General features: G+C 39.6%; 1 protein-coding gene across 1 annotated transcript; it reads left to right on the forward strand.

Moving 5' to 3' along the window:
- Window positions 1-23: 23 nt before the first annotated feature.
- Window positions 24-4,518, forward strand: LOC145489418 (uncharacterized). The gene is made up of 4 exons (XM_081468389.1): window positions 24-341; window positions 1,334-1,475; window positions 1,655-2,224; window positions 2,924-4,518. Exons 1-4 carry the CDS (start codon window positions 24-26, stop codon window positions 3,235-3,237), a joined length of 1,344 nt encoding a protein of 447 aa, XP_081324515.1. The 3' UTR covers window positions 3,238-4,518.
- The last annotated feature ends 13,867 nt before the right edge of the window (window positions 4,519-18,385 follow it).

Genomic DNA, 18,385 nt, shown 5'->3' on the forward strand with positions numbered 1-18,385 from the left:
CAGAATGTCAAGATGCCCTCGGTATGGAAAGCAGAGCAATCACTGACGCACAAATTAACGCCTCATCGGAAGTAGATGCTGTACATGCTGCCTCGCGCGCAAGGCTAAACTTTCAAGAAATTCCAATGAAGGCAGCTGGAGCTTGGGTCGCTGATTCAAGTGATGAAAATCCGTGGCTGCAGGTTGATCTGGGAGTTCAGTACACTAAAGTGACACGAGTAGCAACCCAAGGAAGGAATTCCTTGGAGTTTTCACAGTGGGTAATTAAGTACAAACTGCAGTACAGTGACAATGGAGAGGCAATCCACTACTACAAGGAACTGGGACAAGCCACAGATAAAGTAAAAATAGCTTAAATTAAGTGAAATGTTTCAATTCTTCGCTTAACACTTGCCAGGTTTTATATTCATTTATTTATATTAATAAACAGAAGTGAAATGAAAGAGCTATTTTATGTGATTTTGTTACACATAAAATGCTTATGAAAATGACTGAATTGCTGAAAACTGTATAAATGAAATTATCAGAAGGAAACCGACGAAACTAAACTGAAACATTAGCAGCCAATATTGGAGGAGGCTTAAAAGCAATACTGAGCGCTATTGGAACATTAAATTTTTTTCCTTAAGAAATATGAAATTTACAGCTTGTAACTGGGCGAAACTCTCAGAGAATACGATTAAACTGTTCATGACATAACTGCTGCTCGATATCTTAATGTTCTTAATCTCCAATAAAAGACTGTATGGTGACAAGTGAAATTATGATTACAGTTTTCAGCAATTCAGTCATTTTCATAAACATTATTAATTATTAATATAAATAAATGAACATAAAACCTGGCAAGTGTTAACCGAAGAATTGAAACATTTCACTGAATTTATTTTTATATGAAATGATTTCACGCGCGTTTTGTCACGATTCTAATAATTTCCGAGGCTTTAGACGTGGGAAAGTATTAGAATTCTGACATAGCGCAAGAGAAATCAGAGTATACCTTTTGACTACCTTTTAATATCATGGGTGACAAATTACGCTTACAATCGTGAGTTTTTGATTAACGTTGAAATTTTGCGCCAAAATTAAGGAGTAATTTGTCGTTCATGATACAGGGAAACCTCGGCTTACGCCCACGTACGATCCTGTTGATACGGACACCTCGTTATTACAGCCATTTATTGTGGCCCGAAGAAAAGCTCAGAACCCCTTTAATAAAGTCCCCCGCTAATTCAACCAGATTTTTGCGGTCCGTTGATGACCGGATTAACAAGGTATCACTGAATTATTGAGCAAATAAGTTGATGTCTAACATTTCATTGTCCTACTTACTCAGGAATTTGAAGGAAACACAGACAAGGACACAGTTGTATATCATGTACTTAACCCACCAATCACAGCTCGGTATATTCGTTTTCGACCATTGGCTTGGCATGGCTACGTATCAACGAGAGTGGAGCTCTATGGATGTATGCAAGGTATTTTAAAAAAAGATAACTAAAAGTGTGTAAAATCTGCACCAGGCGCGAAATACGCTCTAAATTCTTGTTTAACTTTTTGCAAGGTTCATCTGTCTTTTCGTTTCGCAAGATAAAATTTAGCACCACCCGTTACCTTCTTGGGTAGGTGTAGGCACAAAAGTTGTTCGATTGTTGAATTTTGGACTCACGGTTATTCTTTCCCGCTTATTCAGGCTTCGATGTTACCTTTACAAGTCTCGGAGCGAGTGGAAAAGATGGTCCAACGACACTCGGTAGTAACTACACAGGTCAGGATCATGACGGTCAAGTTACACTGTCCGGCGGTATTCAACAGTGGACTGTGCCGTACACTGGTCAATACAGAATAGAAGCAGTAGGAGCAGCAGGGGGGCATGATAACTACCAGAACAGTTCACAATACAAAGGAAGAGGTGCAAGAATGGTTGGAACCTTCAACCTCTCGCAAGGAGAAATAATTCAAATTCTGGTTGGTCAAGAGGGAGGAAAAAGACACGACTTGAGCTCTGGAGTTGGTGGAGCTGGTGGAGGTGGTGGAGGAACATTTGTAGTAAGAGGAAGCAATACGTCTTTGATAGTGGCGGGAGGCGGTGGAGGCCTCAGAGCTGTAACATCGAGACACGAGGGATGTGATGCCAGCACGAACAAGTCAGGGAATCCTGGGTACAACTCAAGGTCAGGAGGCAGCAATGGACAAGGTGCAGGGACTGGAGATGATAAGCTGTCAGGTGAGAGTGACCGAGTTACCTATTGCCTCTGTTTCAAAACGAGTCTTTAACGAGTCTCTTACCCTTTATATGAATTAAAATGGGTTCGATTTGCAAAACGAGAATGAACCTGAGGACAAACTCATTTTCATATGAATGGTTTCGCACGAAGACTTGTTTTGACAGAGAGGCAAACTGAACTCAGGGATTGCCTTATTGCTTTGAATGCTTTCACTTCACCAAAGTTAAGAAATCTCCATTTCGTTCCTGGTGTTGTAATGTTTCCAAGACAATGCATGCAGTTAACCAAGTTATCCAAAATAGATTCCTCAAAATCAGTAAAACTTAAAACTCTGCCATGTTGGCGGAGAAAACTGGAAGACAAGAAGAATTATCTTAAAAAAGAAGATACCTGGCTTGCTCTGCACGTCTAAAGTGAGAACGTTAGCGTTCGAAATGCACTTCTCAAACTTCGGAAACCGAGAAACATTTCACTGACAGAAACAAGAGACACAACATGCCAGGAGCTGAGTTTGAACCCCAGTATTTTCGTGTTATTGAACAACGCAGTAAATGGGGTCAGGTAAAAATCTCGTTTAAAGGAAAGATAAGCAAGTGATTTATTCATTCAGAAAACTTCCATTGCCGCGCCTGACACTGCTAAATCTAGAATCGCTAAATATATTTAAAGCAATCAGTCAACTGATTTTTGTTTCTCAGGTGGTGGTGGCGGTTTTTACTTCAGTGGACGAAATGGTACCGCGGAACAGGACGGAGAAGGGGGTAAAGGATTTGTTCAGGGAGGGACGGATGGACAATCCTGGGATGGCCATGCAAACGGTGGTTTTGGAGGGGGTGGGGGTGGTGGTAGGGGTGGAGGTGGTGGTGGAGGGTACTCAGGGGGAAGCAGTGGGAATAATAAAAATGATTCCTGTGGAGGAGGGGGAGGCTCCTATAATGTTGGAAAAGATCAGCAAAGTGATTGCTGTTACAATACAGCTGGTCATGGCAAGGTGATCATTACGTTACTGTAGAAAAATTAAACCCTCAAACGCTGTTTTTGTTATTACTAATTCCAGGAAATTAAACTAAAAAGAAGTCTTTGTTACAAAAGCTAAAGGTCTCTTGGTTAGCAATTTAATAATAATGAGAAGCTAAATTTTTTTCGTTGCTTAACTGTATTTTTTTTTCTTTTTAAGTACCGTAAAATGCCGCTTATAAGCCTACCCCCGTATAAGCGGCTCCGGTGATAGACCCATGCACCTGTAAGCAAAATTCTACTACTATTAAAAGAACCCCCTCCCCCGCCCCCCTATATAAGCCCCATTTCAAGTTTAGAGGGAAATGAATATAAAAAGACGTATTTGTGAAACTGTTTTATTATTATTATTATTATTCCGCTTATAAGCCCTCCCAGATATAAGCCCCCTCGTTTATAAGGCCATCCAAAACCCTTTACGAAGTTGTATAAGCCCATGGCATATAAGCAGCGGTAGTTTACAATATGTCTCGTGTGGTCCTCCCACAGATATCTTTCCTTAAACTTAGTTTTGTTCTTGGTTTTGTCAAGTTTTCTAGTTCTTAACAATTGTACTCACGATATATAGCCGTTTTCGGCAGTCTTGCTGACCTTGGTTGAGACCTCCACGAAAGTATACGTTATGGTTCGACTTAGTTTACGAATGATCTATCCCATCGTTTTCAGTGGCCCTTCATCAAGTATTGCTATTCGTCTGGTTGGTGTGTGCGGTTTCTTGTCTAAGCTAAGCCAGGGAGGTCTCTTTAGTTCGCACGCTTAGTAAACCCAAACATGTATGTTGACATGAAGGTATTTAGCCGGAGGGCTTCGTGCTTGTATATTCATTAGATTAGTCAGTCACACTGTCAGCAGTATAGTAAGAAGAATTTGTAAATGGAGAGTAAAAGCCATTGGAGCCCCAAGACTCTCCTTACCTCTCTCGTGGAGGGTGGTCGACCGACTGTTAACTGTCCAACGATAACAATAGGTGACGTCACCAATATCTTCGCTATATAGACTTTTTGTCTATGACTGGCTTTGATCCAGTGAGTTTTTTAAGTGATTGGCAAATAGGTTTAGGTTCAGCTTGTATATTGCTAAATTTACTAATTTGTAGCATGAGTTGCCACTTGGCATTTTTTTTAGTGAAATTGTGTCATTTTTGACCTGATATTTTGTCAACTTTGTGTTGATTTTCAAACTTTTTATCCAATCAGCTAGGAACAAGCAACTGCTCGTGTTCTTCGTCAGCATGAAGTCATTTGGTTTTTCTCAGTATGGCCTAGTCAAGAATGTCACGGACCTCGTTATTCAAAAGTCCAGGAGTTTTAAATTCTTGGGGATAAATGTAATGTTTTTTCACCGCTAATATAAAGTGATTCAAAACTGAGGGGTACAAGCGGATAACGACAAAATTCTAATGAAAAGAAACAAAATTCAGGCCAATTCTTTGTTTGAACAAACTAGCCCAGAGCTTTATGGAAAGGCGGCAGTATGTCAGTGTCATCTTAGTTTGAACACTCTTTATCATACGTTTATTAGGCCCCGTCCGTACTAGAACGGAGGAATTTGGAAACGGAAGTTTCACTCTGGAAACGCATCAAATGATTTTTGTCCACGCAACGCCGGAGGAATTAAAGAAAACATATCAATCACCAGTCATTTTGGATTTGTGTTTGAGGAAAACTCGGAGAGCGAAATTACATGATTATCGTGACGTCATCGTTTTCGAAAAGCTACGTTTTCAAAATGTTTTCCGTCCGCACGAAAACGAAAAGCCGGCGTTTTCAAATTCCTCCGGATAGAAGAGCATTTTCGAAAAGCTGGACTTGTGTGGAAGTAAAGCTGCGTTTACAAATTCCTCCCAACGTAGTGTGGACGGGGCCTAAAAGGTTTTACGTTACATGCTTTTGTCCCAAAGTGCAGTTTGTGTTAAACCTTACGTATAATTGTGGCTTTCAGTTGACTCAATAATCTTAAATGTTTAAAATGTAGTTTTGCTACTCATATCATAATTTAAACGGTATGATTTAACTTCTAACATTATCATAACTAGCACTGGAAACTGATGTGTGCGGCCATTTATATCAATAAAAAAGTTATCCAGTCATTTTGTTTGCCTCCGTCAGTTTTAGAAATTTCTGTGCGACTATTAGACGAAAAAACAATATAATTATTGCACGTGAACTTAGTTACTCCAGAGGGCTAATAACGAAAATAAACCAATTATTGCCCTGTTGCCGGTCCAATATTTTCCAAGTATTGGACCGAGCACTGTCCCGACAGAATGATCCCACTTGTTTGGTTTAGTTGTAGTTTTATGGCCTACTTTTGTAAAAAAATTAACTTGCTTGTAAAAGATTCTTTTTCATCCAAATAAACGTCAGACGTTAGTTAACGCTCGCTGGATCTCGCTCAAAATTAGTAGAATTAGTCCTTGAACCTTGTTTTTTTTTTTTTTTTTTTTCAGAACATTCAATCGTGCAATAAATCTTTTTATTAACAAGGCTTGCTCGGGACCGCACAGGGTAAAAGATCGGCCCCTGGTACGGATGATGCACGATGGTCCTATCAGCTGTCAAGACCTCGGGCCGATATCCTTCCAGTGCGACCTTCGCGCTTGCATGGTTAATAAAATATGTGTGCAATATTGTCTGTGTCAAGCAGAATTTCAACTTAAGGCTACTCCCCAGTATTGCTTGCGCATCTCTACTGCGCATAATTTCACGCGTGATTTGCGCGCGCGCATTAAAAAATGGCGGCTTTTTCTTTACAGCTGGACCTCGCCATAGAGGTAAGTCGTCATTTTCTCGCAAACGAGTATGGTGACCTATCATTTTTTTCTGTTGTTTTGAATTGAGTAATAAATTTCTCTGTGTAACAAAAAGCAATCGTCGGAAACGTGAATTTAGCAAGCAATCGTGACTACAATCATGGTGCTATTATAAGGATTTATATGGATATAGACAAGGTGTTTTTGCTCCTAAACGAACATGGGGAACCCTCATTTTTATTTCAAAATTTAAGTTCCTATAATATAAACAATCAATGGGCAAAGTTTCACAAAAATCTCAGTGGAGGTTCTATTTCAGTGGAATGACCTTAAGGGGCCATTAACCGATCTTTTCGAGCCGTTGCTAAGGAAAATTTATTCTCATATAACCTCATAATTTTTAGTTAGTTCAGAGTTATTTTATGTGTTCTAACTTTTTCATGATCAGTAACACTAGTGATGACGTCATCAGGCCACGCCCACGGTCATGTGACTAATACTGAAAAAACGCAAAGGCTACCAGGCAAATTACTTTATCGGGATTTTTTTTCATTGATTTAATATTTTAATTTAAATCCTCATTACGCTATGCCTCGATTTTGTTTCATTTCTAAAAGGTCAGATTTTGAAAGCATTTCAAAATATTGAAAAATTCGTGATTCTCTGAAAAAAGCATGATTTCGAAAAAGGAATGCATAGCTATGTTTCCAACACTGGCTTTAATCGAAATTCGTCGAAAAAGGCTGGATTTAATGAAAAACCGCGTTCCTTTAGCATTTAAAGAAACCGGAAGTGCGCCCGATAGATATTGGAAGTTACCCTATCAGCGCGTGCGCAATTTACACTACCAGCGTACTTCGGTAAGATCAAACAAAGCCACACGGAGTTAGTTTTTCTCTTTCTGTTGCTCTTAATTTGTTTATCTCTCTTTCTCTTATTTTGTCCTTGCTTGTTTTTTTTTTTTTGTTTTTTTTTTTTGCTTTGTATTTTGTGAAACACAAAGAAAAACGTCTAAAATGTAAGCGAATTTGCAAGCTTTTGAGTTGTTATTGTTTTCCGCGCTCAGGCTGACGTAAGTAACCGAAAGTGAAATTTCACCACCTTAGCAACGCGCGCGAGCGCGCGCATGAATCGGTTAATGGGCCCTTAAGGTGGTTTTCCATGAGAAACCTGGGCTCTAACGGGCACTTCAGCGCGAGGCATCACGCGATCACCTGAGGGGTCGCGAGATAACGCGCGGGATTTAAAGTTTTGCAAAACTCACAACAAACATGGCGGCGCGAGGCCTACTTCGTAAAACTTTGCTTCCGCCAAGCTTAATGAGGTGTTTGCGATATCGCTTATTTTAACCTTAGAAAACATCCATTGTTCAAACAATTTCAAAGGAAAAAATTCTTTTAAAGCGCTGTGCTGGAACGTAAACAAAAATTCTTCTCCTTCGTATTCTTCTTCGTCTTGGTCATTGTTATATCGCGGTCGTTTGTATGATCCTGCGGCAATAAGTGACAATCATCTCCCATCTTCCATGCTTTATTTCCTTGCTCATTGATACGTTTTCAACTCTTTTCGACGTCAGGTGGAAATTGATTAAGCCTTACTGCCCATTCTACAGAACCATGATGCGAGAATTCTTCTAACGATATAGTGCGGTGCACAGTTGGGAACACAAAATCGCACCTCAGGGGATGTATATAGGGGATGGACAATGTGATAATGTGATAATGATAATGTGATAATGTGAGGCTAAAATTGTTCAATGATTCAGGCCGGGTGGACTCTTCCCCTGACATTTCTCGCAATGACACTCAAATATTTGTTCTAAACTACTTTTGTCATTCTTTTTTTTATCATCATGATCATGAGGGCTTAACTTTGGTTATTCGACGAGACGTGGTGCTTTTCTTGTGGTATAGAAACATCTTAGACGAGGATTACTCCATGACTCGGAATCAGAAGAGCGCTTATGGCTTAAGGAATCGGAATCGGAACAATCAGAACGTTTCCATAGTTTGTCGGTGTTGGACGCAGGAACAGACGAACTAACCAATCACAAAGCCCGGAATTGAGCATTGTGATTGTTTGATTCTTCTGCTTTCGCTTTCGACTCCGACAATTTAGTTTTCCCTGGATCACAAGTGACGGAGTAATAATCGGAATCAGTATTCCGTTTGTGTTATTTTCTGGTCGGTGCAACTGTAGAGCTTGATGGTGCAGTTTTATAGGCGCAAATTTACTTTAGCTATATTTCAGTGTCCGAAATGTTTGTGCGAAAGTTTTCCGAAATATGGCACAGAGATTATATGTACTCTTCCGTGATATTTTGTGTAGTTTATTTGTGCAGAAGTTATCAACATTTTAAGCTATTATTTTGATTCTTTGTGTGCAGAGATCTGTGCAAACTAACAGGAAAAAAGGTGGCATTTCACCGAGATTTTATGCGCTCTGAGCGCATAAACCTTTTATAGAGATAACCAAATCTCTGTATGGCCGCGCGTTTAAAGAAATCGCAATTTACAAATAAAGGAAGTTTAGATATTCGAAATACATTTTATTAACAAGTTTTATTGAAGTCTTTAAGGTGGTTCTAAATTTTCTACAATTCCAGGCATCTGTATTTGACTTGCAGATATTTGTATGTTCCCCCACATGGATCGCCACCAAACACTGAGTTTGCCACAGTCAGCTGACTTTCGGTTTTCCCATTACACTTGTCCCGAACGATTTGAAGAGAATTGCTGGCACCACAGTTAATGTTGCTCATGGCCGGATGTAAACAAGTATCCCGATCCAGCCTGCCATAGTTCGCGTCTAGTATGCTGATTTTTTTCCCTTTTTGGCAGGTTATTTTTCCACTTTCCCCTTCGCAAATGACAAGAAACTGTGGCTTTTCTGCGGAAAATAAATAAATAAAATTAAAAGACGTACATGGACGCAGAGGAAGAGGCATTAAAAAGAAAGGAAATACTCCTCTAAGTAATCCCACTCTTCTCAAGGCCCCGAGCATTATTTTTGGTCTCATTCCAGCTTGAATTTCCGGCAATTTCAAGGGAGGGACGAATGAAGAGGACAACCTTGAGGGGTATGCTGAAATTTCTGGAAATTTCCTACCAGGAATTTCCGTTCATAAATTTGACTCTCCTCCCAAAATTTCCGGAATTTTTGGTTGAATGGCATGGTTCGCTTCACGTCTATTTCACGATTGTTGAGGAGCATATATTTTATGACACTCAAATTCCCGGATTTGCGAAAATTGTGTATTTTGAATCACTTTCACTTCGCGGTTTTGGGTAACACAATGTATTTCCTTGGTAATGTCACTTTAACATGTTCTTGAATTTAGTAAACCGATTTTATCAAAGGTACAATAAGGTCAAATTAACAAAAACACAACGGGGGGACTACATGTCAACAGTAACAAAATGTAAGTCACTTAATTTTCGCGTCATGTTATGTTCGCGACACTTACTCTTCGTGTCACTTTAATTTCGAATTTTTTTTAATCGCGAAATTTGCGAAATTAACGTGCCGCGAAAATTTCAGGTAATGAGGTGGTCATTTTCATGAAGCAAATTAAATTTGGTTATTATGCATCATTTTGAAACTTGTTGGCTTGTATGTTAGAAAGAAGAAAAGAGAAGTAACACTTCTTGTCTATCGGCAGACTGTAAACCACCATCATCATCACTACCACCACCATCACTATCACCACCATCACTGTCACATCATCACCATCACATCATCATCATTATCATCACCATCATCATCATCATCATCAATTGTCAGCCACCAACAGCAACGTCAACATTAACATCCCAACAATTATACCATCACTAACAGAAGTCACAAAACAACATATTGTACAGAAAACCAACAGTAGCGGCAGTAGCAACAACAACAATAACAATAATAGCTGATAACACTGACATTATGGAAACAATAATAATAATAATAATAATAATAATAATAATAATTGTCGCGGCTAATCGCCGTCGCAAAGTACAGCAACGACGCAGCTCAACAAGGTCGAACCGAAAGCATACATTGGCGCCTCTGGCAGCCGCTATACGGTCCATGTGTGACCTTGGAGCACAGCTTACAGCCAGCTGGAATCAGCTGTATGTTGGTTTTTGCTGAGGGGGGAAAACCAGAGAACCCGGAGAAAAACCCTCGAAGCAGAGAAGAGAACCAACACAAACTCAACCCAATTATGGCGTCGGGTCCGGGAATCGAACCCGGGCCACATTGGTGGGAGGCGAGTGCTCTCACCACTGCGCCATCCCTGCTCCCCAATGGCATCAACGTTAGCATTAGAACAACCTCGCAACAGAAGCAACAGTAAAATCAAAAACATTAACACAACGTTTATATCCCTATGTGAACTGCCTCAGCCCCACCCCACGGTTTAAGCCTCGCAAACTTTTAATAATAAGTTGCGTGAGAGTGTTTCCTACCATGTTCACAATCATGGCCAGTAAATCCGGGAACACACAAACATTGATAATCTCTGTCTGTAAAACCGGCCTGGCAGGTTGCGTTGTTCTGGCATGGTTTCTTTGCACAAGCATTCTTAAAAGAAGAATAAAGTATCCTGTTAAGATTTTGCAAGGTTCAAGTTTTTAAAATCCTGGAAGTGATCACACTGATACACCCTGACCAAGTAATAAGTTGTAAAAGAAAAACAGTTTATTAAGTTATTTAGCGCGTGAGGTGGTGTCGCGTGTGGCGGTGTGAAAATAAATTATAAGAAAAGATTTAGAAGTTCCACTTAATCATTTTAATAAATGAGAAACCTGGTTAATCTGGTTAAGAAATTCGAAAATTAGAGAAACCAATTTGAAGGCCGCCAACAACAAAGAGTCCGAACTTACTTACGTGACGGATTTTTAAATCGCAACTGAATCTGAATACAGAGAAGTCTTGCAACCTCGTCTCCGGGGTCTTTACTAGAAATCCAAGATGGCAGATCGACACTAAGATTTGACAGCTCTGAACGACCGAGACCTCGCGCTGCCTCGCAATTCGTAAATCCTGGCCCAAAATAATCCTCACAAAATAAAAATAGTAAGAAAGGTCTAGTAGGTAAGTTAAAAACTTTAACAGGTTGAATGTTTACCTCAGCTCCACGATACACATAATTTTCGTTCTTCGTGAGGTCGCTGTCACGGTGTTCATAAGTAACGTTGTTAAGATCACATTTGTGTTGTCCATTTGCCGCTTCCTTCTTGTTAAAATTAGAACTGACACAGTTTGGCTCCAGGTAACATTGCAGTTGACAGACATCTACATTGATGATCTCAATGGTTTGTATCACGTGATTCTCCAGCCGACGACCACGGATTGGAACAATGGTGAATCGCAAAATGCGACATTGACCTGAAGAACGTAAATTTTCTGTGAATCTCTTACTCAATTATGTTAAACTTGTTTTCAAACCAAAAGGAGGGATAGAAATATATTCTACTTTCTATTAGTTTTCTCGTCATATGTACTTTCCTATTGTTTTATTCAAAGCGAGAAGACTACGAATGACATTTTAATGCAAGTCTTCCCGCTCTATATAGAATGGGGAGACTGGACAACATTGCGAGAGAAAGAGTTCAGGGACTGGGCCGGACTAAGTGTAATGATTTTTGTCAAGGTGGGTAAACAACGAATTTTAATTAATTTCGTTTTGACAAAATATTACAAGCAACGACAGCTGTTCAACAAATTTGTATGGGCTTATCAAAACCACCTGTTTAAGAGAGAAGTGTCTAACTTGCTCTCGGGGATACATTTCACTGAATTATTTTAAAAGGTTTAAGTTCACAGAAACCGTCGATTAACGCTTGTGAAAGTTGCTACAAAATTCAGATCAGTTTTCTCGCTTGAATTCGTAAGAAACTGTTCATGAATTAGTATTCATTAATGTTTCATGTTGCGCAAACTCTAGTCAGAGCAATTCCCACAGGGTAGATTTTACAAATATCAACTTGAATCAAATTAAAATATTAACTTTATATTTGGAAGAATTCATTCGGTTACTTAACGGTGACTTGACTAGAATCGCAACTGACTTAGCCTTTCGTTACCGCACGAACGTTACTCTAAGCTAATTAACAAACCTTGAAAAAACACCCACGTTTTGGCGTAATATTTGTTTTAAATTTCTTTCCCGTTTATTTACTAGTAATATAGTTAGGGTCATTTAAATTTTTCGTAATACCAATTATTTCAATATCCAAAACTTTTATCAGATTACGAAAAACTTCAAAAGAATACTTTGGTAAGGGTTTGAAGGTTTCCAGAAGATTGCAATTAATCGACGGGGGGCGGGGGAGGGGAAATTGTTAATATCGACTTCATGCAAGCTCAGTGGAAACATTTCATGAGAGTATGTTCATTTAGGATAACGCGAAGCCCCCCCAAAAGGTTTCGCACCTAGAGAGTCATAGCAAAATCTCAAACCTTTTGATTACAGCGTTGTTTTATTCACGTATTCTTAATACGAAGAGAGGTTCCCTTCATACGAGAATTTTCAGGCGTATACACCTGTCTCTTTTTAGTTACAGACTAACTGAAAATGGCTTTACGGGCCCGAAAAATTTCCGGGGGTTTCGAGAAACAGACCCAAGGATCAAATATCACTCGAATCATGGTGCGTCAAAAAACCAATGAAAACATACTGGACGAGGATTTATTGGCTCCTTTGATGCACCATGATCCGCGGAGTGATTTAATATCAGTGATCTTAATCCAGATCATCCCCAAGGAACGAAACCAAATCTTATGTCCTCACAAATTGTACCTTCAAGAAAATGGTGATATTATATGGTACAATAAATTAATCGGATATGAGCTGACTACAGTCGAACCTCCCGTTAGCGACCATCCAAAATATCAAGTCCATGTGGTCGCTTACGAGAGTTTAGATCATATTGGGTCAAATTTTTGCCTCTTTAGCATATGGTAGCTGCCGAGACTTACACCAAGTTTTAAATGTTTTAATTGTTTTAATTAATTTTTTTTTTTTATTTTCCTGTGAAAAGTCGATTTCGAGAAAAAATCCAGTACTTGCCACTTAGAAATTTCCGTCTCTTATACTACCAGGAATGCGATAATGTTACAACACCTTATTATTATTTTTTGTTTTCTTATTATTTAAGTGGTTGCTAACGTGAGGTTAAAAACAAAAGAAAATTTCAAACTTTTATCTCTAAAAGTGGTCGGCTCGCGGTGGCTTACGAGAGGTTCCAAGTATACTGATTCGACTTGGAAACTTTTGGTATTTAAGAAAAGTGGTTGCTGAGGAGAGCGGTCGCGTACGAGAGGTGGTCGCAACCCGCGGTTCGACTGTACATTGTTTTCTGCATGCACTGAAAGCTTGCGGAGAAAACTAAACCGCGCTGAACGCTTATTGCGATCATGCGAGTAAATTAAACGCGTAATTTATCAGTATGATGGCAAAAACAAAATTAAAGAAAAGAAAAGAAGTGTAAACTATTTCAAATTGTATACAAAATTGGCACTGAAAACTGTTGAGTGTTTTTAATTGTACATCGTCAAAAATAACGATAAAACCGAAGAAATATTCTTAAACGCTGAATGAAGAGAACCTTACCTTGTGCCTCCAGGATCAGGAAATCCAATAACAAGAAGGTTGAACAGAAAAGCAATGAAAACATGTTTACGCACGAAACTTTTCCTAACACTGGCCGGTGATATAACATTCCAGCGAGAAGCTTTGGAGAGTGACTCAGTAGTGTGAGTCATAAGCTGATCTGTAACATCTGAAATCAATTTTAACAAGCACTTTTTACAAATATACCGAACTCAATTTTTAATTATCAGAGCTCTCTACAACTAAACAGTTCCCTCGTATGGTGATTGGTGCATGGCAGTGATTGCATAGAAGAAATATCTTATTATTTGGACAGATTGTCACGTTGTTGTTGCTAATATGAATAATAAAAGGAAGATAATACTGTGTTTGCGTAGTTTTCTTTAGTGGTAAACACAAATTCTAATCAGTTAAAACCTAGGCCTGCCCATTAGTTTAACTGCAACATATTTTGGTCTCAAGGTTTTGGCATTCTTCCCACACGTATAGTAAACGTTGAAAAAGGTAAAAGGCTTTTTCAGAAACCTTCACTTCCAAACTTTCGCCTGTCCTGGGACCTGCCAACGTTTCAGAAAGCTGTTCAAAGTGTCGAAAAGTCAACAGCCACTGTGGACTAGAGCTATACTGGCCTGCATGTCAGCTCGTTTTCCCACAGCAGTTCTCGCTCTCCCAAACTTTCATTCGTGTTTTTTTCATTCAATAGAAACACGATACATATTTTCGATTTCTTAACACCCCACATCTGGAGTTAAATTTGGGAGTTAAAATTTCCCCCACAGAGCCGGTTATCCTGTACCTTAAATTAAATTTTGGAGTTGAAATAACTCCCTGTAATTTACTGTGTGTTATTGAACTAACGTGCGGTGATTATTGGGAAAATACTGGTTGAGTTTTGAAAATTTAAGGTGGCTCTGGACCCTATGTGCGGAATTTTTTTAAAACTTTGCCAAAAGTTGCATGCTTATCAAAAAAAAGTTCACCGTGCCGTTTTTGAAGTATAAGCCCCTTGAGTTGTAATTAAGGATGCTTTTAGCAGGTCATACTGTTGCTATGGTAACCTATTGTGTCACGAATATGATACAAATATAATATATATAAAAATATAAGCTTCGGCCTGATGGGCCACTTGCCCAGTATACAGACTTTACCTACCGTTTCCCTTTGGCGTTCGTTGAACTCTCGAGTTTGCTTACCATTAAATTTTCTGTAAGATATTTTTTTACTCTTTTGAGAGGTGAAAAACTTTTAAACCATTCACTGGTTAAAAATGTTTAGAGATTTTCAAGCTTTCGACTGCTGCAACTGCAGTCCTCGACAGGTGCAAAGATAACAAAATGGCGAGAAAAAAACTGGAATACAAATTCTATGAAAGAATACAACCGAATTTAAATCCGAAATAATATCTTTGTTAGCAAATAGAAGTAGGGAAGGCTTTAACGTTGGATCGTACGGTATATCAGCAAAGTCTCGTCTGAACGCCTTACGTGGAAATGAGTCAGTCAAGGGTGGTGAAAACGTCGTTCATCCTTTTGCTACACGGTAATAACAACAAAACAAGCTGCACTTAAACAAAAACATTCTCAAACATTTACTGAAGACCACCTTACCTTGCGCCTCTGGGATCAAGGAAGCCAACAAGACGAAAGCAAAGCAAAAAGGTACAACTAGCATCTCTAAGACGGTCTCGTGAAAATCTTGCAAAACGGCTTCAAAATATCACATTGCAGCGAGAAGCTAAAACGTCCGGTTCAACTTGTTAATTTGTTCTCTGTTCAAACCACCAGCTCCAGAAATAAGCCACGTATTAATCAATGGTGGTTGCAACATCAACAACAAAAGAGCTTCTCTGAACTGTGGTTGGTGGATGAATTATTATTATTATTATTTTTTATTGGCATGCTAAGCAAGGCTATGATGTTGACACATTGACATGATATTGTCTGTGCTAAATAATAATAATAGAAAGCGATGATGTCGTTGAATTACCGTAATTACCATAGCATGATATAGTCTTAGCGTATTATGTGGAAACACGAAATTTTGTTTCAAAGATGTCTGAAGGTTTGGAAAAGGAGACTTGATAAGCGATGTGACCTGTGTCTTGTCTTGTCTGGAATGCAAGAAAGTGCGCGACAGTCGTCGACACAGTACTGGACTGTTTGCCGGACTGTCTGTCGAAGTGTGTCGGTAATTTGATTTTATAATTGGGGGTTGGTTTTTATTTTTCTTTTATTTTTGGAGTGGCGCAATTCATGAACTCATTGGCTGAGAAATAACCTATTGACTCAATCGATCAAATGGAACCAAATCAAACTCAGTCCATGATAGAGAGGCTCCTGTGCGCTCAAGGAGCTCGAGCGGAGCCCCATACCTTAAAAACTTTGGTAAACCATCAATCTAAAAATTTTGGTCGTCACGTAACTGTCTGTGCGTACGTAAATACGGCTGTACGCCACTTGCACTGCGTGTGCGAGAGCTGAGCTCCATACCTTGAAAAATAAGAGAGTAGCACCATTACCATAGGTACATCTTTGATATTGGACATCCAAGTTATGGTTCATTGACGGCTGTCAAAACAAGATATCCGCTGACCAGTATCACATGGTCATATCGCGGACTCAGGTAAAATTGAGAGTTATAGCTTCGGTCCAGAAGACACGTTGCAACGTGACTATACAATGCGATTTCAAGACCTAAACGAAAATTACACTGAGCCCTTTCTGTCAACAGGAAAAGGTGTGACTAGTCACCAACAACAGTTCTTTTCAGAACTACACTCACCCGGACGATCACACTATACGAACTACTGATACTCCTGGGTTCAAACCATTTAAAACCAGACATAATGTCCACGCATAATGTTATGTATGTCGAGCCATGACGGTCACGCAATGGTCCGTAGGTCTGGTTTGTGTCAAGTATCACCCCAGGAGAGAGAGCGGGCGTTCCCTCAAGGATAAAAGATGTTTTTATCGAACAATTCGCCCTTCTTCCCTTAGCCCTCGTACCGTTGCTATCTCTAAGATTTTATTCCTATCATGATTTCAGTAATGCCAACCGTAGTCTCCCGCAAATCAAACATAGGGTAATTCCTGTGCTCACCCGGACAATTAGTTTCATCTTTTGCGTGCACCTTGCGACACACTACACGAACACAGGTACTTAGGGACCGTTCATTTTTTATGAGGGAGGGGGGGCTGGTGGGATTTGGGAAGCACCATTTAAAAATCGCATGACCCCCCCTCAGCTTACCAATTTTTTCACATGGCCCCCCCTTATAGCGGTCATTTTTTGGGATGACCCCCCCCCAAAAAAAATTGAACAAACAATATTTAGATTTCAACTTTTTTAATATTTCTCTATTATCCTCCTACTTCACGTTATTGTGCTCACTATGAAGACAATATTTACAATCTCTATACGACAGAGAGCTGTTGTTTAAAAAACAAATCAAAAGAAAGAGAAGTCAATTTCGGATCTCCTAGTTATGGCTCGCCCTGAGCGTGTGGCATTTGGCCTCTCATTGGCGTCTTCCTCATCTGAATTGATGAATGCAAGAATGACGTCACTTGAGTCATCTTCTCCCCCAGAGTCAATGGCATCACTGTCATACTCATCATTGTCACTTTCATCCATTTCACTGCTGTCAGCACTTGCCCTGTTGTCATTTTGTGTCAATGTCTTGGCATTTCTCAGTGTTGGTTGGCCAGCTCTGAGAGGACTCTTCTGCTGCAAGCATGAATGTCTTACAATTGCCTTTACTTTCTCACTCTTGCTGCTTTTGAAATGCTGCTTCAGCCCGTGGTTTGAGTACTTGTTTAGTTCTGGAACATGTAGCTTTTTAAGCTTGGTTAGATCTTCGCACAACTCAGTCCAAGGATAATCCTCTTCCCTACTTAACTTTGCCTTTTCTTCTGCTCTCTTTTTCCTTTTAAATTCCAGCACTTCAAGATGCTGAAGATAATCCACCACAAACTTCGATTTGACAATAAACTTATCTGCAAATAGAGCAACGCTCTCTGGGTCAGATAAAACCAGCCTGCCACTTCCATACTCTTTCTTCTTTATATTGTTAATCCAATCGGGGAAAGACCGCATTACTACATGAGCATCATGAAAGAGGCTCATTCCAAAATACGCCATAATGGCGAAAGCGACGAGTCGTTTAAGAAAAGGTTTACTGCTGAACGATCCAGGCAGTTTGACATCTTACATGCGAAAGAAGCAATTTTTCTAGGTGCGGATGGCTGTTCAGAAAGGGCGAGTGAGTTTTCCATGCAAGGGTACCAGTTGAAGCCCAGTGATGGAAGAAAACTGAACTTCTCCATCAAAGAGCACAGAGCAGTGGTGGAAAAGTTGAATGTCATATTGAAAGATGTAAAGGAACACGATTCCACACTCTTTCAGTCCAATGGGCTTGCTTTAAAGCAGGGCGAAGAAACTGCCCACAGTTTTAATGTAAAACAGATCAAATGTACAGAAGCTAAGTTGACGAAGGTCACGCAGGACATGGAAGCACTAGAAAATAAGAAGAGCAATTATAACAGCATATTCAAAGGCATACTCAAACAGCACATCAACAAAAGGAGAAGGAAAAAAGAAAACCGCAGAAAGTCAAATGAAAGAAAGAGGAAGTGGACTGAAAACAACGTCCAACGAGTTTATGGAATCTGTGTTGGAAACCCGCTAGGAAATGATCTTCCACAATGCCTTGTGTACCCTCCTAGAACGGCCGTCCCGGAAGAGTGTCTTAAAGTTGAGGATGTTGCCACGTCGATATTTAGAAGAGAT

This window comes from Orbicella franksi, chromosome 6 (genome assembly GCF_964199315.1).
Source record: "Orbicella franksi chromosome 6, jaOrbFran1.1, whole genome shotgun sequence".
In the NCBI taxonomy this organism is placed as follows: domain Eukaryota; kingdom Metazoa; phylum Cnidaria; class Anthozoa; order Scleractinia; family Merulinidae; genus Orbicella; species Orbicella franksi.

Excerpts from the sequence above, each read along its gene's own strand:
- LOC145489418 (XM_081468389.1), top strand. The coding sequence starts at position 24 with ATGGAAAGCAGAGCAATCACTGACGCACAAATTAACGCCTCATCGGAA. Across the intron at positions 342-1,333 it reads TGGGACAAGCCACAGATAAA|GAATTTGAAGGAAACACAGA; the intron begins GTAAAAATAGCT and ends CTACTTACTCAG. Across the intron at positions 1,476-1,654 it reads GCTCTATGGATGTATGCAAG|TTTTGGACTCACGGTTATTC; the intron begins GTATTTTAAAAA and ends TCGATTGTTGAA.